This window comes from Pygoscelis adeliae, unplaced genomic scaffold, assembly GCF_000699105.1.
Source record: "Pygoscelis adeliae isolate BGI_AS28 unplaced genomic scaffold, ASM69910v1 Scaffold218, whole genome shotgun sequence".
Lineage (NCBI taxonomy): Eukaryota > Metazoa > Chordata > Aves > Sphenisciformes > Spheniscidae > Pygoscelis > Pygoscelis adeliae.
In genome coordinates, this window is record NW_008825433.1 from 1602879 (window position 1) to 1624397 (window position 21519).

At 36.5% G+C, this 21519-nt stretch overlaps 1 protein-coding gene across 1 annotated transcript in view; it reads left to right on the plus strand.

Annotated features, from left to right (window-relative positions):
- Window positions 1–21519, plus strand: part of CRIM1 (cysteine rich transmembrane BMP regulator 1 (chordin-like)) — a 202885-nt gene that overhangs the window by 88498 nt on the left and 92868 nt on the right. Inside the window, exons 4-5 of the mRNA XM_009331092.1 lie at window positions 6383–6625; window positions 15525–15645. Of these exons, the coding sequence (XP_009329367.1) occupies window positions 6383–6625; window positions 15525–15645 (364 nt within the window). The remainder of the gene's footprint in view (window positions 1–6382; window positions 6626–15524; window positions 15646–21519) is intronic.

Below are 21519 nucleotides of genomic sequence, written 5' to 3' on the forward strand. Positions count from 1 at the left end.
GGAGGGGGAAGAAGAGGGGGGGGGGGGGGGGGGTGTCTGTGTATGTTTGGGTTTTGTTACAACTGCTCTACTTTAACAAAACAAACAAAAAAACTTCCTATATTCAGTGACCACCTTAATAAAAACAACTCTTAACTAGTGGCCAGTTTGAGTGAGTTTTGTATAAACCTTTCAGGCAGGTAAAGAAGTTACCTTCCCTCAGAGAAAGCATTGGTTGTAACATAAAGACTTTAGTACCTTGCCATTATATCTCCTCTTCCCTCTAATAACTTCGTGAGGTCATGGGAGACATAATTTTAAAAATACGTAGTAGCTTTTGATATGGAGAAACTTTGTGAAAGTTCTAGCTGTATGGCTGTTGCTTTATGACAGACAGTTTCTAACGTTAATGACAAAGAAAAAAAAACAAATCTACATCCTGATTTCTTCTTTTTGTTCTATCCTTTGAAGATTGCTCTCCTCCCCCTCATGCACTTTATAACAAATATACTGTGGTTGCAGTGAAAGGTCAGTTTGAATGTTGTTATGCCTTGACTTCTGAGATGCTACAACTTTCCTGTGTGCTTCTGAGATGAAAGTCACATGAAAATGAGAAACGTTTTTGAGATATCCTGACTTTTAAAATGAATGATTGCTGTTTTAATATTAAAGCGCACAGCACATTGTAACTTACTCAGTTGTTCTGGTTCGGTTACACGTTGTAACTTAGGTGGTTCAGTTATTCTAGGTAATTGTAGGGTGTCCTCTGTCACGTGCTTAGTAACGGCAGGTTCTTTTTGCAGGCTAATTGCAAAGTAACAGCAAGTAAGCCTGAACCTTCAGACGTACAGAAAGTAAAGCCTGTCTTGAAATGCAAACCTGTGCAAATCTGGTACCTGTAGTAATTTATACCTAGAAACAGCACTGTCACTGGTAAACTGAATAATTTTATATCAAATGGTCTTTAAGGCTGCCTTTTAGAGTAGATAGGAAATTTGTTTCCAAGGATGGGAGTCTTACTTTGAATTCATCAAAACATCAGTTTTCCTGTTTGGATTGTGTTCAGCTTATTAAAAATGTTATCCTTCCAGATACATTTCTGAATTTCTTGAAGATTGACTGGCTCAGAATCGTTTGTAAAAGCTTGATTGATCCAGACTCCTCCTTTATCTCTATAGAGATTCTTTGTTGGCTTAGGCTGGTGAGATGTCGGAGATAACCAGAACACTTCCAGCTTCGGTAGTGTTTGATGAAACAAACACTATAAAGAGAATGTGTCCCACAGAAAAACCTCATCAGCAAACCAACTGATAGTTTCTGTTCTTTGTGTAATCATTTGAAATACCGCTTTTTTTGAACATAAAGGCAACGCTTGCAGCCAATTGAGTTTTTCTTACTGTGTTGTAGGTTATCTGTTCAGACTTAATTTATGAGAAGTTTGATGGACTTATCCTTGACAGGTAATTGTTCTCCTTGTTAAGGGTTTCTTTTTTTTAAAGGAGAGACTGAAATGTGATTAACTTGTACATGTTTTTTCCATTAACTGTCTGGTTCTGTGAAAATCAAACACCAAAAGTGTATACAACTCCTCACTTCATTAAATTAATTGGTGAGTTGTATAAGCAATTTCTTGCTCTTGCTAAAATGGTCAACTTATTAAATGAGACCTGTCAGCTGCTTCAAGGGTAGGGGTAGAACAATGTTTTATAAAAATGTATTTTAATTAGTGTGGTAAGTGTCCTGAGTACAAACTCTTAATTACAAAACCAGACATCTGCTTTAGCAAATAGTTTTACTGTCTTTCTACATACAGTTACGGTTGTATGAAATTGCTCTTGTGAGGAAATTTACTTTATGAATTAGGAGAATGTGACGCACGTGTATCTTCTTGCTGTGTAATCTGTGTGTTAAGATGCTTCTTTATTCAGGAATAAGTATCTTATATACTTGCTGTGCTAATTTATTTCATAGTAAGTCACATATATAGTTCTACCTCTCCTGAAATCTAATTTTTTAGGTTCGATACGCTGCTTTGAAAAACGAAGTTCTCCTGTTTCTGGGCACACATAGTAATTGTTTATATTCTATTTATTATCATAATTAAGACAACAAAGTGGAGGTTAAGTCCTGATACCTTGTTTGACTTTGAAGATGTTGGTTAGGAAGATCCTGATTTGTGTAATAGACAGTAACTTAAAACATCTGGGAGACAGGTCACTACTTCATAGTGTATGTGTGTATTTGACAGAGAAAGCAATAGGTTATTGTTGTGAATCTACCTTGGTCTATTGAGAAGCTGCTTTGAAATAGTCCCCGTGTGGTGTATAAAAGGGGTAAAGTAGCAAAAATACCACTGGTGAGTGATTTCACAGCTGTTTTCTGTGGAATGCAGCTTGCCGTAGCCCTACCTTTCTGTCATTTGAGATAGTCTGTTTTTGTATTTTTAATTATTCTGCTCTGACATGTTTTCTTATGTATTCCTTTTGTAAGGGCTGGAAGTGTTTGTTAATAAAGGAAAAAGGGTTTTTAAATGGTTCCTCTTGTTTGATGAAATCTTAAATAGCTGCATGTAATGGAATTAAATCAGGAATCCTGCTAAAGCAGTGAGATTTATGGCTGTATTAATGTTTGTAGTTTATTTTGAGAATAAATTCAATTTTGATGCCTTCTTCAATCAAGTAATGAAAAAGTAAACAAGTTTAGTACAATGAATTGTAGAAATGTCTCATATACAAACCTTTATCCCTGTAAATAGAGAAGATGGGTATGCTTGCCATTTGCTGAGATAACAACAACCTTGAAACTTTTCTTAATGGTTGTTTAAAAGTAAGGTCTTTTATTCAGGCTTGTTATCAAAAAGAGGAGCCCTCATCGGCTTTTACTGAACTGCAGTAAAACAGAACTCCCCCCTTCTTATATTACAGTGAGTGCTGGGCTCAGGATGCAGTTACGCTAGTGTGGTGCTAGCTGATTAAAGTTTTAACTAAAATATAGTAATGCTACACTGGGAGCTGCTGGATTTTCATGTTTTAGATAAAGATTATTTTCAGACGTATGAAGTAGGGACTCGACGAGAAAACACTTTACTGTTAATCACATATCGCTTCAGCCACTTGCTCCTTTCCATAAAAGGAAAACCACATCTAAATCAAGAACCAAATCATGACGTAGCCAACGGAAAGTTTCTTTACCTGCCCTTGACTCTGCTGTGGGCTGGAGTTAGGGAAGCTGAAGGACAATTGTCTGTTGGCTGATCCAGCTTGGGTTAATATATTTGACTTTCCTGTTGCTCAGTGCATTTGCGTACTGGGAAGGGAGTGTTTTACCAAGTACATGGTTTGAGATCATAATTTGGAAGCACAATATTTACACAAGTAGTAGCAGGGAGGGGTTTCTGTTTGTTTATTTTTCAGGACTATGAAGTACAAAAGTAATAGTGACACTGGATTAAAAAGAAAAACTTAAATTTGATTTCTAAATATCTGCTGGTGTTATGTAACCTGGTATTAAAACACAAACATGTCTTTGCAAGGTGGTGGTGGTTTGTGTTTAAACCATTTCCTCTGAAAGCGATGCTGGTTTTCTTTCATAGTAGAGTCCTATTGTATTCTGTTACAGTTAACTACATTGAGCACAATACTCTAATGTGGAAAAGGCTATCAAAGATAATAACTATGAAACCCTAGGTGATCGTTAACAACTCCACCAGTAGGCTTTGCATTGGTCTTCAAAATAAATATATCTAGAGTCCTGAATAGTCTAAATCCCAACAGTTTGACATGCATTTCTGACAAACCTTGCATTTCTGAAAGTTGGCTTAAATTGGTCAAGTACAAACAGTCCTTAAGGAAACACTTATCTTGATATAGATACATGTATGTAAACACAGTCAAGTAAAAATAGTAGGTAATTTTTTTTAAAAATGTATAATATGAAGTCTTTTCACAAGAGAGGCTGCAGGAGGATGGAATTATCTGTTAGTCACGGAAATCAGAAGATCGCTGGATGCATAATGCTGGGGCAGATCAAGTAATGAACAGTGTGAATTTAAGGGTTTATCATGAGCATGAACTTCAAGGGCTGCTACTGCACTGCTGCTCTATGTCTTGTCTGTGCCCGATTGAACAATATGCAGTGGAAAATGAAAAGATTTTTAAAAGCTAAAATGTCGAGCCTTTTATTATATCCATAAACTAAAGAATATCAATAAAATACTGAAACCAGTATATTATCTATTATTTGTACAACTTTCTGCAGTGAACCTCTGTAACCAGTAATGTCCAGTCTGAACAATGTGTTTAATAAAGCAGATAAGAACCCAAACATAAGGGTAGGTTTAAAAAAAAATTGGTCTTACAAATGTTATTTAAAATTCTAGGCAAAGTACGTATCCAGCCTAGGCTATTTTAAAGATAGATGGGAACAGTGGGGTTTTTAACTGTAAGAAAAGAGTTACGACACTATCTAGTATCACATTTAAGTTAGTAATCTCTGTTTGTAAGAAAAAATACAAAGTACTTTTACACGTATTTCCTTCATGTACTTATTTTTTGATTCTGTTTTGCTATATTTGCCAACTAAAATTGAGGCAAATGTTTATATTCATTATTTCCTTTTGCAATTACTAGTGCTAAGACCTAGATTAATATTTTTCTAAGCACTTATATGTCTAGGCTTTATATCCCTCTATGTTTAAATGAAACTAGAGCACAGTTAGCAAATCAACCATATAGGCAAGCAATACTGCTTTGATTCTTCAGTATGACCTAGAATTCCAAAGAACATACTAAAATTAAGTGTAAAAATGATCCTCTGGGAAAAAAAAATATTGCTGTTATTGACATTCAGTGTGTGTTTGGAAGCAGAATTATATATTTGCTGTGTTGCTTTTAGTTTAAAAAACAAAAAAAAACCCCAACCAAACACAATATCCAGTAACTTCAGTAACTCCAAAAACAGTGAGTTACTAATATCTTGGAGAAGATATTCTTGATTTTTATATCAGAGTTGCTCATATTTGATATGTCTTATTCAGTCACTGAAATTATCACTAGAGATTAATTTTTTAAATGGCAGTAGCTTAAACATCAGATTAATAAAGTTAGTGTTGTTTTTACTTGTTTCTACTATTCTGCGTCTAACTTCAATGACAACAAGCAAAGTAGTTGATAAATTTTGTAGGGGTAATAGTGACGTTTGTAGCAGAACCATCTAGTTTACACACTTGCAAATAACCAAGGAGTGGTACAAACAGTTTATAAATTCAGGTCTTGGTTTTCTGTTGCTGTGGGATTTTTTTCTGGTCAGGCCTGGGAAGGCTCCCTGCATTGCCTCCGAACACTTAAGTCACCATGTCCTGTTGACCAAAAGATACTGCTCTTCTGAGTGTCTTGAATCCACTTGTGTTTTAACAGTGCTCAGGTATATTGAGCAAAGTGATACCCTCTTGGATATGAGCAAGCTTCTCACTGTTTGCATTACGGAGTAAATCAGTCACGGGAGTGGCCTGATTTTTCCCAGTGTGGCTTAATCGTTGGAGGGCATGACACAACATTTTTGCCAGAATTAAGATTGGTTTTTTTTGAGAATGGGGAATCTGGACTTCTTTTCCAAGTTTTGGAAGCGTTACCTAGTTGTCAAAGAACCTTCTTCTGTGTCTTCATTCTCTCTTTGTCTGATCTCAGTGTTTGTCTAGCTTGTCACCGTTCCCACCAGCTTGTTGACCTTGCTCCTCAGTATTCCTTTTCTTAGTGCTATGTGCCTGCAGCCAGTGCCTCCAACCTCTAATGCCTGTAGCTAGTGCTAGTCAAACCTCTTCTTTTCTACTGTTCAAGCCATTGAAGTACATAGGAACAACGCTTTTAATGTGAGCATTGGGAGCGTGTGCGGGAAAAATCCTCTTCTGCTAATGTATGGACTCTCCAAATATGTTAGCTGTTGAACTTTTAACCAGCTTTTTGAATATGTGACATCTCAGTTCAGGTCATTCAGGTTTAATAAAGCAATCAATTAAAATCAATTGCTCATAATGGAAGGTCTTAGGAAACTGAAGGTGTAGGTGTAAACATCAGGGCTGTGCATGATATGACAAGTTGTTTCTTAATGTCATGGCCAAATGTGAAGCTTCATTGCTGTTTTTTGAGGCTGTCTGGGTTCAGCATTCACGCACACAAATTAGAATTTTTGTAAAATATTTCATAATGCACCTGCCATCTTGCAATTGCAAAGATTTTTTTTAAGCATATTCTGTAATTTTTGCTAATCAGTTCAGCAGCAGCAGTTTCCTTTTTATTGTTTTGGGGGGAGGGAGAAGAAAGGGAGCTTTATCTGAGCTCATCTTTACAGCTTCAGTAGAGTGTTTTACTGACATTTATGGCATGCTGTTTTTTTCTCTCCCTTTCAGAAGAGAAACCCGATTGCTCCAAGGCCCGCTGTGAAGTCCAGTTTTCTCCTCGCTGTCCAGAAGATTCCATCTTGATTGAAGGCTATGCTCCTCCTGGTGAATGCTGTCCACTCCCAAGCCGTTGTGTGTGTAATCCTGCAGGCTGCTTGAGGAAGGTTTGCCAACCTGGCTATTTGAATATATTGGTTTCTAAGGCATCAGGAAAGCCAGGGGAATGCTGTGATCTCTATGAATGTAAACCAGGTAAAAGTGGACACAATTTTTTTCCATTTTTCAGTTTTTTCGAACTGACAAGCACAATAACCTCTATAATTGCATCTAATAAAACCTATATAGCCTCTAAATTCTTCTGATTCTTCTTCAAAATTAAAATTATTATATATGGGCAATACCCATTAAAAAAAGAAAAAAAATATGATAAATTTTACTTTCTTTTTTTCTTCAGACATTAATTTAAACAGAGCAACAAGGGAAAAGTAGCCTGGTGAGAATATTGAGTTTCTGTAGATGCTACTAGTTAAAGTGACATACTTTATATACCGATTAGATTATACAAAGGTTTTTCATAGTTGGAATATATTGTGCATGGACAGGGAATAAAGGTTTCTGTCTTAAGATTTCTCTAGTTTACAAAGTGATGACCATCAAAAACTGGAGAGCAAAAGGATTTTGGAGGAGCATAGTGAAAGACTTTACAACATTTTCAGTATTTACCCATTTTTCCATTTCATGAGAACACAAATCACCCTTTCTTGTGATTTATTATTCTTGGTGAAGTGGAAGACGTAATTCTTTCTTCCTTTTGATCCAGGCTTTGGTAAAGATGAGTAATAAAAATAGAGGGATGAAAGCAGGCATATAAAAACTGTATAATCCAAAATCTTATACGCAAACAGGTTCAAATATGCTTAAGCTGTGACTTTTCCATGCTTGTTTAACATTTTCTTAAATCCTCCACAGAAGAAGATTGTACAGTCTTTATACCTTCTAGTGCTTCTCTCTGTATTTTTTCTAATATCCAGTGCAAATCTGCCTGTGTGGAAGTTTCAGCAAACTTTTTGTTCTCTATTTTGAGTAGTTGGTGAAAAAGTCTTCGTAATAATTTTTGCTCTGGAACATTTTGTCAATTTTAGTCATCTTTCGTCTAGAATTAGCTGTAATTTCTTATGGTATAGTTTCCTTGGACTCCTTCCTTGTTAAGTTTTCTTAAGTTTATCCACATGTCTTTAAAATATGGTGTCCAAAAGCAGAGTACTATTTTGGGTTAGTCTTCATCAGCACTAAATACTGTAGAATAATTACTTTCCGTCTTTCATGCAAAATTCTAAATAAGAGCTTACTCTTTTGCAAGAGTTTTATTTAGTTTGTGAAATGCTGTGATCCTAAGATCTTACTGTAGCATGACTGCTACTGAACCACTATGTTTGTACATCTTAATTCTTCCTATATATATACTTAAAGTATGCCTTTACTGAATTTTATCGTGCTGGCTTTGGATTATTTATTTATTTCTCAAAATAAATGTTAGCTCTGATCATGTCCTCCCGACTGTTGCTTGCTTTCCCATCTTGTAGTTTGCAAATAACTCAGTCCAAACTTACCTTTGTAGGTTACTTCTTGAAGGTTGTTTTCAGCTTGTTAGTATTACAGAATCTTCAAATTGAGTATGTGATTATTTATTGCATTAGTGGATTTCTGTAACTGTGTTTACGTTGTTTTCTGAAGTAGTTTATTTTTTGTTGTAGGGAGTTAAGAGGTGAAGGTACATGGAGTGGAAAAATGAAGATGTATGTTAGGAGGGTAGAAGAGTAGAGGCTTTGAAGAGATTGGGGAAGGAGACTAATGGAATTTAAGGGAAATGTAGGGCTTTGCAATGGGGCTTAGAAATTGAGAGGCTAAGGGAAAGCAGAGAGTTCTCCCCCACCTTGGGAGATGATGAAGGTGTGTTTCTTTGGCAGTGGCTAAGAGGATGAGGAGTGTAGGTGGGTACTCTTGTGCATCCCCGCAGCGATAGGTGATGAAAGATGTAATGGCTAAACTGCGGAGTAAGTGGGGCCCCTACTTGTTGCAGTGCCTTGGCTTTAGGGGGAAAAAAGGGAGTGCTATTAATATGGAATTATTAGTCACTACATTAGCCTCATTTTTGTCAGGTTAGACTTCAGCAGCTGTCCAAGTTGACTTTTATAACTTTGGCCTAGATGTTTCTTTCGTGTGCCGTTTGACACAGTGGGAAGATCGCAACGGGAAAAACAAGCCAACACAAGACTGGAAGACAGGGAAAGGAGCAGGTGAACTTAGGTTCACCTTAGTTAGGCAACTTCTTAGTAGGCAACTAAGTAGTAGGCAACTTAGTAGGCAACTGAACTTAGTAGGCAACTTCTGTGCCTACTTAGCACAGAAGGCCTCTTTTTTTTTTTTCTTAATGGCAAATCTTTGCAAATCTGAACTTTTTTCAGTTTTCAGAGGAACCTTGTTTTCAAAGAGTGTAAACTGTACTTGTATAGACAACATAATTTGTATCTGATATACGAAGACAATTATAGACTAAACAAATAATGAAATCTCTTTTTAATGTTTCCTTTCTTGTAGAAAGTTTGGGGATTTTATTTTTAAATTTGTGAGTCAGCATGAACCTTGCTGTTTTTTTCCATCTGAACTGTTCCGTCATGTTCACCACTGTCTGTGGTTTTAAATAAATTTATTTGTTTAAGAACAGGCAATGGAATATCTTGTTTTAATAGGATTATATATTCATAGGCTTATAGAATTATAGAATAATTTAGATTGGAAGACTAGATGACTCTGGAGGTAATCTAGTCCATCCTGCCTCTCCTGCACTGTTTTATGCCATTTATTCTCTACGTGTATATACATGTACCACTGTATATGTAGTAGCATATAACTGTTTTTATGTATGTGTATGAACACTATGTGAATTATCTATGTGGATTTGCTGAAATAGTGATCGTGAAGTAAAGTCAGATAGTGCTCCTTACATGGCAGGAATATTTATTCAGCCCATTGTAAGTCTGGTAATAAACCTTGTATCTTCAGAGTTTGACTTGGTATCATGAAGAATTGTAGGAAAGAAGAGTTGGAGAGGAACTGAACTAGCGGTGCTCCGTTTCACGTTTCCTCTGTTTTTAATGCCATGTTGCTGAAAAAAATGGGACAAGGGACAGTATAAGGCCTGGTCGATAAGTGTTCATGCAGAGTTTCTTATGGGGCTGATGTCACTAGTTTTACTGAATAGTGTCAGCATGTCTATGGAGTTTACATGTCAAACAGAGAAAAACTGTTTTCCATACTTTGCCACAGACCTAAAAGCTTCAGTTCTGTGAGTGCTGCTACTAGACTGTTGCTCTTGCACCTCCGTGTCTGCTTAACCAGCCTCCGTAGAGGTTTTGCACCAGCAAGGGCTTTCCGGTGGAAACAAATTGCCAGAAGCTGCGAGGACTGCTTCCTATGATAGCAGTGCCACCTTATGCCAATATAAAGTGTTTGCGCAATTAAAGCATAAATTGTGTTTATTTCTGTTCCTTAAATCAGATGTCACTGCTCTCCAGTTTACAGTGGCATTTGAGTTTGGAGCCTTCTGCTGAGAACTGCATATGTTCAAATACTGTGATTGGCAACAGAGTTACTGAAAGTAAAATAGGAAGTGTTTCCTTAACTCTAAATGCTAGAATAAAAATAAAATCTTTCATTTTGAGATCCGCTTCCTCTTCTACCCCCTTTACTTTAGGAATACAATGATTAAGGGCATTGGCATTCAGTTAAAATGAATAGTGAAGAAATTTAGTAGCTTAGTCATACCTGTCTATTAACCTCCAGATTAATTTGTCTTAAATGTTCTTACCCGTTGCTCCACCAAGCATCTCGCCACAGTTGTGGTACATACTGAGAACAAGTATGTCGTGTCTCTTTTGTTTTGCTGTGGTTGCTAAGCTCAGAGGTGAGATAGCAGTGGTCTGGTGCCATAAGCAACCTGCTTTGTTCCTACGAACTGTGTATAACTGGCCATTCATGTGTGGTGAATTTACTGAATGAGCACTGAATTTAGTTTTAAGCTGGGAGTTACAGTTCTTAAAGTATTCTCAAAAATAAGTTTTTTTAATAAAGATAGTGTGAATGAATGGTCTCAAATGGAGCTGCATAATGTGTTAAGAGTAAAAATAAAAATAACCTGAAACAAGATTTGTGGGAGTATATGTGCCTCTTTTGCTAAGAATCTAAACCAGTATGAGCAGTGATGTTTTTAAAATCATGTTTGTTTATTTAAAGATGGAGTTAAAATCTAATCTAAAAGGTATTTTGCTGGAGTTGTGATAGGAACTCTAGCTGCCACTTCTGAATAAAGAAAGGTAAATAGTTTACTTCGGCAGTTATCCAACAGATGTTTGTTGTACCATTATTGCTAACTCTTTTTTTTATATGGTGAGGCGGGGATTGTCATCTTTTAGTTTCTGACATCCTTGGGGAAGCATTGGGAAATCTCTGTCATGCTAGAGAGAACCTCTGTTGAAAAGACTGCTCATTTTTCATTCTTCTAGCAGTCTTCCTGGCAGACCTTTCATTCACTCACCTTCTCCAGCACCCCTGCATGGCCTGAAAATTACTCTTACTGAAATGGAGGGTGTTTTTCTGGTACCAAACCTTGGTTTAAACACAATTGTAAAGAGAATGTTATTGTTTGGCTTATTTCTTTGGAGAGTTCTGTGCAGTCAGGGCTTGATGGAAAGTCTGAGATCAGTAGCAGAATTTAGTAGGTAGCGTGTAATGATGCACAGGGAAGTAGCTTGTGCTCCACCCTGGTACGGCTTCGGCATTGAAAATCAGGTCTGGAATTTTTACAGTCTTGCACTAAGGACAAGGGTCACTAAGATCAAGTTTTTATACATAGTTGAGAGAAATAAAGTTAATGATTTTTTTGTTCTCCGTTGCTTACAGAAATAGTACGTATTGTTTTATTGGATGCTTTGTTTGAAGCTGATATTGAGAGGACTTAAGAGATGAGATTGGGAAAGGACTGGAGAAAATGAGTGGGGAAGAATTAGACATACATTTCTATTGGAGCTGGAGAAAGGGCTTGTAAGTTGACAATGATGGAAAAATGGAGGGGGGGGGGGTGTCAGCAAATGCAAGGGTCCATGTTGGGAAATACCTGTGATAGGGTAGTTAAGGAAGTGATTCAGACAGTGATACAACTGCATTGGAAGTCCAAGAATGCCATCTGTTCTGGTTGTATTTAATACATTCTTAAGTGTGAAGAAGTGTAAAGGGGATGCTGCATTGTTATGGAGAGATGCTTTCACGCTTTCTTTCTCCTTCTCCCAGAGTAGCAAGTGTAACTACCATTATCAGATGTAGTCATGTTGCGTTGCATTATTTATGAGGGACCAGTTGAAATGCATCTGAACGGAAAGGAAAGGGTGTTACGTGATGCTTCTTAGCAGCTGTAGAAGCCGACTGTGTCCTCTTGCACTGGACCCTCAGAAAGCTGTGACTTCTGGAAAAATATGAAGTCTTTCCTGCGCTGAGCCACTGTGTTGCATCAGAGATGCAAATGCTGCCTTGATCCTGGACCTTTAGATGCATAGTTAGCTATTTAGATCTTGCCCCTGAACTGTACATTCTATTCTTTCAAAATCCAGCATAATATGTAAAGGTGAAACTTAATATACTTGTGTTAAAATAACTTTATAGTAGAATATGTTCACCTAGGTATTAACAGTTTCGTGATCAGAGACCTTTGGTTTTGTAGTCTACAAAGGAGGTTGCACATTACTGCAGCTATGTCAGGGTCTGCAACCATGGTATGGTTTCTGATACGTTCTCTCAGGTAACTCTCAGGTGCTACTGTATACAAATTCAGTGCATGAGAAAGTTCCTGAAGACTTGTAAGCAAAGGTTGATTGGATAGGAAATTGCAACATGTTTATGAGTTCTTGAAGACATATATTTGTCAAACTACATATTTAAAGCTTAAAGTTTCTAGGATAGACAAAAATAATTTTTTTAGACAGGATTTTAATTTTTTTTAGCATACAGAATATATAATAACAGCTTATAATAAACCTGTTCATGAAAAGTACACTTTGCAATTATTGGAATCAAAGCAAAATGTGAAAACAAAACTAGTATTTCAGTGGCAAATGTTTGCAGTCTTATTTTTTAGGACGGTAGTACAGCTAATCTGGGGGACATCTTTTTAAGTACTGAAGAATCCAATTATAGCCTGTTTTATAACCTTACAAAATTTTCAGCTTCTCTGGAAGCTTGGCTCAATACTTTTTTTCCAGTTTGAGAAACCCATTTAAATCAGGGAAAAAAAGGAGGAACTTTTTTCCCTTCTTCAAATATCTTTCATCTCTTATCTCTCTTCATCTCTTGTGAGGAAAGCTGGGGCTGTTCAGCCTGGAGAAGAGAAGGCTCAGGGGGCTCTCATCACTGCATATAAATACCTGAAGGGAGGGTGTAAAGATGGAGCCAGGCTCTCTTCAGTGGTGCACAATGGCAGGACCAGAGGCAGTGGGCACAAACTGAAACAACAGAGGTTCCCTCTGAACGTCAGGAAACACTTTTTCACCATGAGGGTGACCGAACACTGGCCCGGGTTGCCCAGAGAGGTGGTGGAGTCTCCATTCTTGGAGATACTCAAAAGCTATCTAGACATGGTCCTGGACAACCAGATCTACGTGTCCTGGCTTGGGAAGGGGGTAGGACCAGATGACCTCCAGAGGTCCTGTCCAGCCTCAGCTGTTCTATGATTAACCTAATAATGTAATAATAAACACCTTCCAGTTTGGAGAGAAGGCTGAGGTGGAGTATGAGCGTGGATTATAAAATTCTGTGGGTCATGGATAAGCTCAGTGCATACCCTTTGTTCACCAAATCCTACTAATCCTTACAAGAATTGGAGGGTGCTCTAGAACTAGTAAGAGATCAGTATAAAATAAATAAAAATGGGTAAGTCAAATCAAACAGGGGAACCACTGAGTGACTACAGCCACTTAACATGAGAATTTTCTATTTGAATGCTCTTGATTTGGGGTTTGTTTGTAATTTTTCTTAGGTTTTTTTAATAAGGACTGTTTGGGCTGCTTTTCGGTGATAGTAAGCCATGTACTAGCACACTATAACCACTGGAAAGAATTTAAACTGTTTAGGAAGAGCGAGCGCCTTAGTTGAGACTTGGTGGCATGATTAGGGAGTTTCCTTGTGTTTTTTCTTTCATTGTCATTACTGGTGTATGAAAAGATGGACACAGAAATAGCTGTGCAGTAGCAGCTTGTTGGTAGAACTCGTTGGCTGGTTTCTCCCAGACAGCTTACATGGGGAGGAGGCAGAGGGGTCCTTGAATCCGGGGAGGTAGAAGGGTTACTAGTTTAAATTTAGGAAACTGGACATTGGTAGTTACTTGGCACAACAGACTCATGCAAATCGTATTGGTTGCGTTGGGCCATACTGATGAGCTCATGATTCTCAATGCCTTTTGTGATAATGGAGGAACTAGATGTATATTTCTTACAGAAGAGCTGTTTCAAACGTGTTATTTGTTAATAAAATGGAACATAAAACTCTAGTGCTTTTTAAAGTGAAATATTATAAAATTAAGTATTCTCGTCTTAAAGGGAAATAGGTACCTTTGTATGTTTACGAAGAGATATAAAAGTTAATTCGATAATTGCCATTGTCGAGATGAGTAACTGGAATCTTTAAATTTAGTAACTTTCTGCATTGCTCCACAAAATGGACTTCAATTAAATTTGTGCATTTTTCAGTGAGAACTTCTTGAACTTGTCAGGTTGCTCTGATTCAGCAGATGGCTTCGTTTCCCAAGTAACTGGAAAAAGGCAGATTCTGAATGTCACTTATACAGAGGATGCTTCCATACTCATGTACTTTGAAAGTTAATGGTCTTGAGGACAAACCTACTGGTCCTAACCTTGATGAGCTGCAAGCTGGTTTCATTGAACTTGTGCTTTCATTTAAATGCTTAATGAAATATGCTAAGTAGATGTAATTCTGAGACTGATGTCTCATTATGGCCAATTAAATTATAATTGCTGTATACCTCTGAGGATCAAGCCTGAAAAATGTAGGACTAGAAAACAGAAAATGGGACTTTGAAAGGTATCAGCTCTTGCAAGAAGTGTGATGTAGCATTCGTTGCCAAGCTGCTTTAGCACTGCAGTAAGCGGTCGTAATAGTGTCAATACTGAAGCACAAGTTTAATCAGTAATCAGGGATATTGTACGGTATAATTTTCAGTCTGATAATGTTCTGTTCATCCTGCCTACTCAGTCAGTAGGTAGCTTACTTCTTTAAAGAGGGAACCATGTTTTATTCTGTACTTTTAGTATAATTATGATAAGGGATAGCAAATAGATAATGCTTGGACTGGTGTTGTTTGTTAATGTGGGAGATTTAGGACCAAATAAGATAAAGACATGTTTCAACTTTCCTGAGTATGACTCATAGAATTAAATGTATATTCAGCCTGATTTTTTTTGCATTTCTAAGCATTTGTTGCTTTCTAAAAAGCTCAGTCAGTCTTACTAGTTTTGTGGGATTCTTCATCTTGTTAATGCAGATGGATTTGGTGATTTGCATTTCATTTTCGCCATATATAAATACCTAAACAACACAACCTGATGGAATAATCCTTAAAAACGTAGTTTACATGTGCAGGCATAAATCCATAGTGTATCTTTAATATTTTTGTATTGCCTATAACCCAGGTATTTTACTCCTTAAACAGACTTTAATCAGGAAAAAATGAAACAATGAATTGTTTACTGTTTTAAAAGCTGTGGTGAAAATATATTCTCAGTAACCTGATATATTTCCTGTAACTAATATTGTTCACAAGTGTAATGATTGTTTAAGGTTGCCTGTCTCACTTTTACAAATTTTTTATTAACTAATATTAGTTCAGTTTCTTCCCAAATCAATAACTTTCAAAAGTGAATCTTAAAGAGAACGGAAGTCCTTCTGTATTCTGGGCAAGCTTTCATTAGATAATTTTTCTGACTTAAATGAAAAGGCTGATGCATAACTGGTTGCTTATGATGAAGTAATTTGCAAAAAACTTCTAAAGCATGAGTAAAAGGAGTTTTCTTCTCCCCTTCTTCCGTAGTGTTCAGTGTGGATTGCAGCACAGTCGAATGTCCTCCCGTTCAACAAGTTGTTTGCCCACTGGATAGCTATGAAACCCAAGTCAGGCTGACGGCTGATGGCTGCTGTACCCTGCCCACAAGGTTGGTGTCTTGCTGGCTGAGTGTTTTTAACTTGTTCTCTACAATTCAAGTACTATAAATACAGGCAATAAATGTTCATGTATCTTTTATTCTGTATTAAGTAGGTTAAAGGTATATCAGGCTGATAGAAATACAAAATCTATCTTTTTGAAGCAGAAGAAAATTCTTCTCAGTACAAATGCATGAAGCTGATTTTTGCTAAATTTATTTTGAGGGGTTTGTGCCTCTAGATTGTTTTTCAATGTATTCAATTAATTTTAAAAAAATAAATTCTTTTGAGAAACTTTTGAAGGTCTTTGATGGTAAGGAATTAAATGATGGAGATGGCAGAAATGCCGGAGAAAATCTCACCTAGTTAAAGGAAAAAAGTATTTTTTGTATGTGGAAGACCACTGTAAGAAGTTTCAAGTACTTGCTTGCATTTTAATTCTGTTGTTGTTCAAGTAGGTATAATTTATCACAACTTGGAAAAATAAGACAGTTTGGAGTTGGTTTTGTTCCAAAATTCTGCACCGCTGTTTCAGCTTCTGTTTTTACAACAGACTTTCCAAAACCTGATTCAGCAATATGCCCAATAAATATGAATTCAAGCAAAAAGTACCATCACTGAAAACATTTTACACAAAAAAGAAAATATTTCTTGTAGATGTAACCAGTGGGTTTATTTGGTATGAAGGTCTTCGCACCATACAATATTGCCATATTCCTAACCCCTTGTGAGATTGTAAAGGAGCGGTAAACTTGGGAAGAATTCAGAAAGTAGAAAATGGCAAAGGTTGTGTAATGAATCAGGGATCTTCAGTTGGGTACCCTTTGGGGTACACATTTAATATGGTGACTTCTTTTTGAAACTGTTGTTTCCATGAAATATGAGGGTCTTTTATTGCACGGAGAGTCAAAAATATATCTATTAAAAAAAAAAAAATTAAGACAGGAAAAGAGATGCGAAGAACTTCATGTAGCGCAGTAATCCTGTCTATTAGAATTTGAAAATATATTTCTAAACGTGACAAATTTTATTTGTAATTGTAGAATACACATAGTAGTCTGCTACTTAAAAATTACTTACTATCCTTATTCAGTTAAAGCTACAAATATTCTTTTATTCAGAGTTGTTTTCTTTTCTTTTTTTGTTTTCTGAATTTTGGACCAGAACATGGTATGGATTCTCAGTATCCTCCTTTTATTCTTTAACATATTCTCATTAACCTTCCTAGGAATTATGATAATTCCATATTAGTTGAGAGCTGACCTGGCTAGTTGGGATTGCATGGGAGGCTGTAGATTTTAACTAGTCATTGTACTGGCATTGCTGCCAGTACAGGTCAGCGTGTTCAAGACAACTAGAATAAGATACTACTAAGGACAGTATTCAGAAAGATAGATTATAAAGTCAAAGAAGCAATCTCAGGTTAAAATTTAGATTTAGTTTAGATTAACACTCAAACCTTGACACAATGGAAAATTTAGATTAATGGTAGATTTTTATTTCCAAATTTGTTTCAACTTGCTGGATTAAAAACTGCTAAATAGGCCAAATTATTTTTGTTTCCCAAAAGTAAAATTGTGTTCTATTTTTCTGCAGTCTAATATAAGTTGTGGTTTGATTTTTTTTTTTTATCCCCCCCCCCCTTCTCCTATTGCTTGGGTGGAGGGAATGAAAAATATCCATCTTATTCTTTGTAGATGATAACTTCAGTGTTCCTTCTGTCAGGAAACGTAGAGTACCGAGAAAAATAAAACTTCATTTACTTCAGAAAAATGACCAGTTGGAAATATTTTCTATTTGTAGCGCACCCGTGGGAACTGATCTTAAATAAAACACCTAGAACAAACATGTCCTTGAAAGAATCTTTTTCTTTCTTCACTAACGTTTAAAAATAAAACCAGTTGGTTTGCTGTGTGTTAACTGTAACTGATGTCTGAAACGTACTTGTACGTGCGCATGGTACTTGAGTGACAAAAACAGCATTCCCATCTCCTGCCCACAAAGACCCCAATTGTACAAGCAGCCATAGAGCGTGTGAATTATTAGATAATTGTGAATTGTGCTGAAACCTCTTGGAAATCAGATTGCTGTGCATTAGTGGGATCAGAGTTTAACAAGGGATCAGAGCTGGGATAGATGAGTTCTTAGCTCCTGGAGTCTTATGATTGGATCAGGATTTCTGAAGGGTTTTGTGTTAATAGCTCTGTCCTCCTTGATCTGTAAAACTGCAAAAAAACATAATTAGCATAACCTAGTCCTAAGTCTGCAGGCAGGTTGAAACAATTATAGGTGTCTTACACTCCTCCATTAATTTTTAATTTTGTCTGTGTTGCTGTATATAGTTATTATGTGGGTTGCTAGATTTTTGGATTGCCTTAACTCAGCTAAAGCAATAATGCACTTTTTAATAGAGTAGGTGAGAAAGAAAGAAGAAAAGCTGAATCTGGCAGAAATAAGATCGTATAGATGCTTTACACGTTGTATGCCTGCTAGGAATGTATTTAGTTATTTAGATTTTACGATACTGCTGTGCTTCTTAAAGAAGACAGTGCCATAGCTGTCATTCATGTGCTGTAGGTAAAGGTATTACTTGAAGGGGGAATAAAGGAACACAGACATGGGGATAATCAGAAAAGAAAGATTAGATCAAGGTTGGAGGGAAGAGAAGTATATGTATGAAAAAAGAGAGAGCAGAAAGGGAAACTAAGTTCAGTTACTTGGAGCATGAAAGTCAAACCATTTGAATTCAGGTTCAATGTTTCACCACATTTGAGGAAATATTGGAGCTTTATATTTGAAGCCAGGATCTCTATCCCACATGAGACTTGCATTTCAAAACTACAGAAAAAGTCACATAAAGTGCAGCTTTATGGATGACTTTATGAATGACTCTACACTTGGAAAAGCGGATGTTTTTCCTTAATTTTGGAATTTCTTACTAAACTCATTATGAAATATTAACACTGCATTGACTGTGATTCAGTTTAGAATCACCTAAATCCATATTGAATCTCTTTGTAATCGTTAGAATTCAGCTCAAAAGAAGTGGCACTGTATGTTTCAATGTACATTTGAGAATAATAATTTATTAAGAGCAAAGAAATAGTGTTTCATAAGGTCATAGTCTTTCGACTTCATGAAACTACTTTTGTTAAGATTATGGACTCTAATTGCTTGAAAGAGTTATTTGTTTCATTTACTGCCACTAAAATAAAGGCTTAATACCAGCAGAATCGGAGAGGCGTCAAGGAGAGTATCACGGTTAAGGATGCGTGGCATGTCACTGACTCTGTTAACAAGTAGCTGACAACTTCACATACAGCAGGACCAGATTGACTTCTGTCCCACATCTTGTTCTTGGCTGGTTTATTGTATGTGGTATGCTGGGAAAACAGAGATCCTTAAGTCTGGTGTTAAGTTGGCGTTTGTTTTATGAGTGAGCTCTTGAATGCACATTCATATTATTGAAAGCTCCTTTAGCAATGCCAGGGGAAAAGTGGGAGTAGTAAACAAATATCTGATACCGTAAGTTCTTGTACTTGCATTCAGAGGTTACGTTTAGTTTCACACTGATTTCTAATGCAATACTGCAAACAGAACAGCCTACTGAATTTGGCATTAATATCAAAATACTGTTGCTTCAGCTTTCATCAGACTGTCATGAAACACTTGCCTTAAGTTCCCAGCTATTATGTTAGGAAAGCTAAATTATAGGTCTGTCTCTGGTCTTGATAAAGATGTTCTCTTCTCCAAGGAGCTTATCAAATAAAAATGTATTAGAGCTCTTACAGAGAACATGTTATCACAGTTCTGTTAATGCAAGTTTGTCTTCTTCTGTTACAAAGTTAATGAAGGGATGACCAATGTGAAGTGTACAGAATCCATTATCTTCAGATGTATCCGATTTTTCTGTTGTGAATTAATTTTCTTCAGATTTTCAGATCCCTTTGAGAATTTTTTTGTAAGTGTAAAAATCTTTATCAAAATCTATTTAATTTTTTCTCTATGAAGAATGGACTGTAACGACAGGAGCTGATGTCAGTGATTAGTGTTGGCTTATCTTTATTGCTCACATGGTTTTGTACATTTTTCATAGGATTATATACAAAGGAGTAAATGGCATGTTTGGGTAGTTTTGCACCAAATATTTTTGGATTATCTTTTTTCCTTTCTGGCTGCTCTCTTTACTGGAATAATTTCGTAAATTTAGTCTTTACTAGGTCTCTTCTTCCTGCTCTAGTTTTATCCCCCTGCTTTTGTGCTCTTTTTCCCTTCATGTAATCTAAGTATAGTCTTTTCCCTTGCTCCAGCTTCCATTCTCCCTGCTGTTGCCTGTTACAGATCTTGGAAGTTCAAGATTTGTTCAGTGCTCTGTTATCATGGAGATCTTTTTTTCAGCTATTCTTGGTCAGTCTCTTAATAAAACCAGATAAACCAAGAAAATTCTAGAGAACCAGAAAGATATCAGTCCTGTGACAATATTAAAAAGAACAAAACCTAAGTAATTAAAGCCTGGTTATCTTGGCATCAATTCTGAGAAAAACAGTGGGAAAACTGGTAGAGGATTGAATAGAGAAGGATTAAATGATACAATTACAGCTAAAAGCAACCGATGTTGCTCTGACAGGGACAGTTTTATGAGACTTGATTTTGTCTTTTGAAGATACTAAGCTTGCCTTAAAAATCTGACCATTAGATCACCTTCTTTCTCAATTTCTGTCTTCGGTATTCACCAGTCCTTTTCCTTGTATTAGATTCTAGCTTTTTAAAAAATAATAGGGCTTTTTAATTAATATTGTCTCACACGGTTTACTTTTACAAAATGGAAATGTAACCCTTTCCCCAAACTGCTTAACAATGAAGAAAAAACATTTCCCACACCCCTCCTCCCCCAGATTTTGGAGGTGAATCAGTCCCGATGAGTCAGTGTCATGGTCCTTTACCTCCTGAGGTGAACTCTTGCAGCATGCACATGCTGGCTTGAATGTCTTGCTGATAATATAGGATATAATAATATTCTTCTGAGAGAAGAGATGCATCCAGGAGTATGTTCACTAAATCCCAATAATAAGTTTGCTTGACATATTTAAAAAGCTCACACCATAAGGCTGAATATGTTCTAGATGAAAAAGTTCAGAAATACATGTTTATCCATGAAAATCTCCAGTAGCTTATTTTGTATCTGAGTCTTAGCTTTAAAAAAGCAGTTTCAAGTTTGTTGTGGTGGGAGGACGAGGGAAAAAAAAATGTAAATGAAGCATAACAGAAGCAGATAACAAGTTACAGAGAGACAGAAACTTTAAGAGCAGTGAACTGTTTAATAAATCTAAATGAAACAGGAATACAAGTCACAATGACTATTTCATATGTAAGAAAAGTGAAGAAGAGCTTTTTACAGATAGTCTTGCAAAATTGGAGCCCCAAAGACTTGGGCTTGAGGGATGAGTGAATGAACTCTTTGAATCGGACCAAATTCACTATCGCTTAGTTACAGATAGCCGGATGGTGCTGCAAATGCAAAACTCTCAATTGCCTCGAGTAGCGTGAAGGAGTAGGATTATAGGTTTATTGTTTAGAAGAAAACCTCTGAAAAAGTTTCTTAAATGAATTAGTCATAGAACTCTTCTTCTTTGTTTGAATAGTCTTTTCCCTGTTGGTTTTTCTTTATATGTGGCTAAAATGTCTCAATCTGGGGTCACTGTGAATGGCAATGCCACAGTTTGGTCGCAATATGGTAAAGAAGTGACCCGCAAAAGTGTTAGTTCTCTGGACGGTATAGTAAAATATTGTTTTACATTGTAATCACCTACTCAGTCCTGTTGGAGAGTCGGAGGGGCAATTTATAGGTGCATTTTGTTTTCCCCAAGGATAAAGCTTTACCTAGA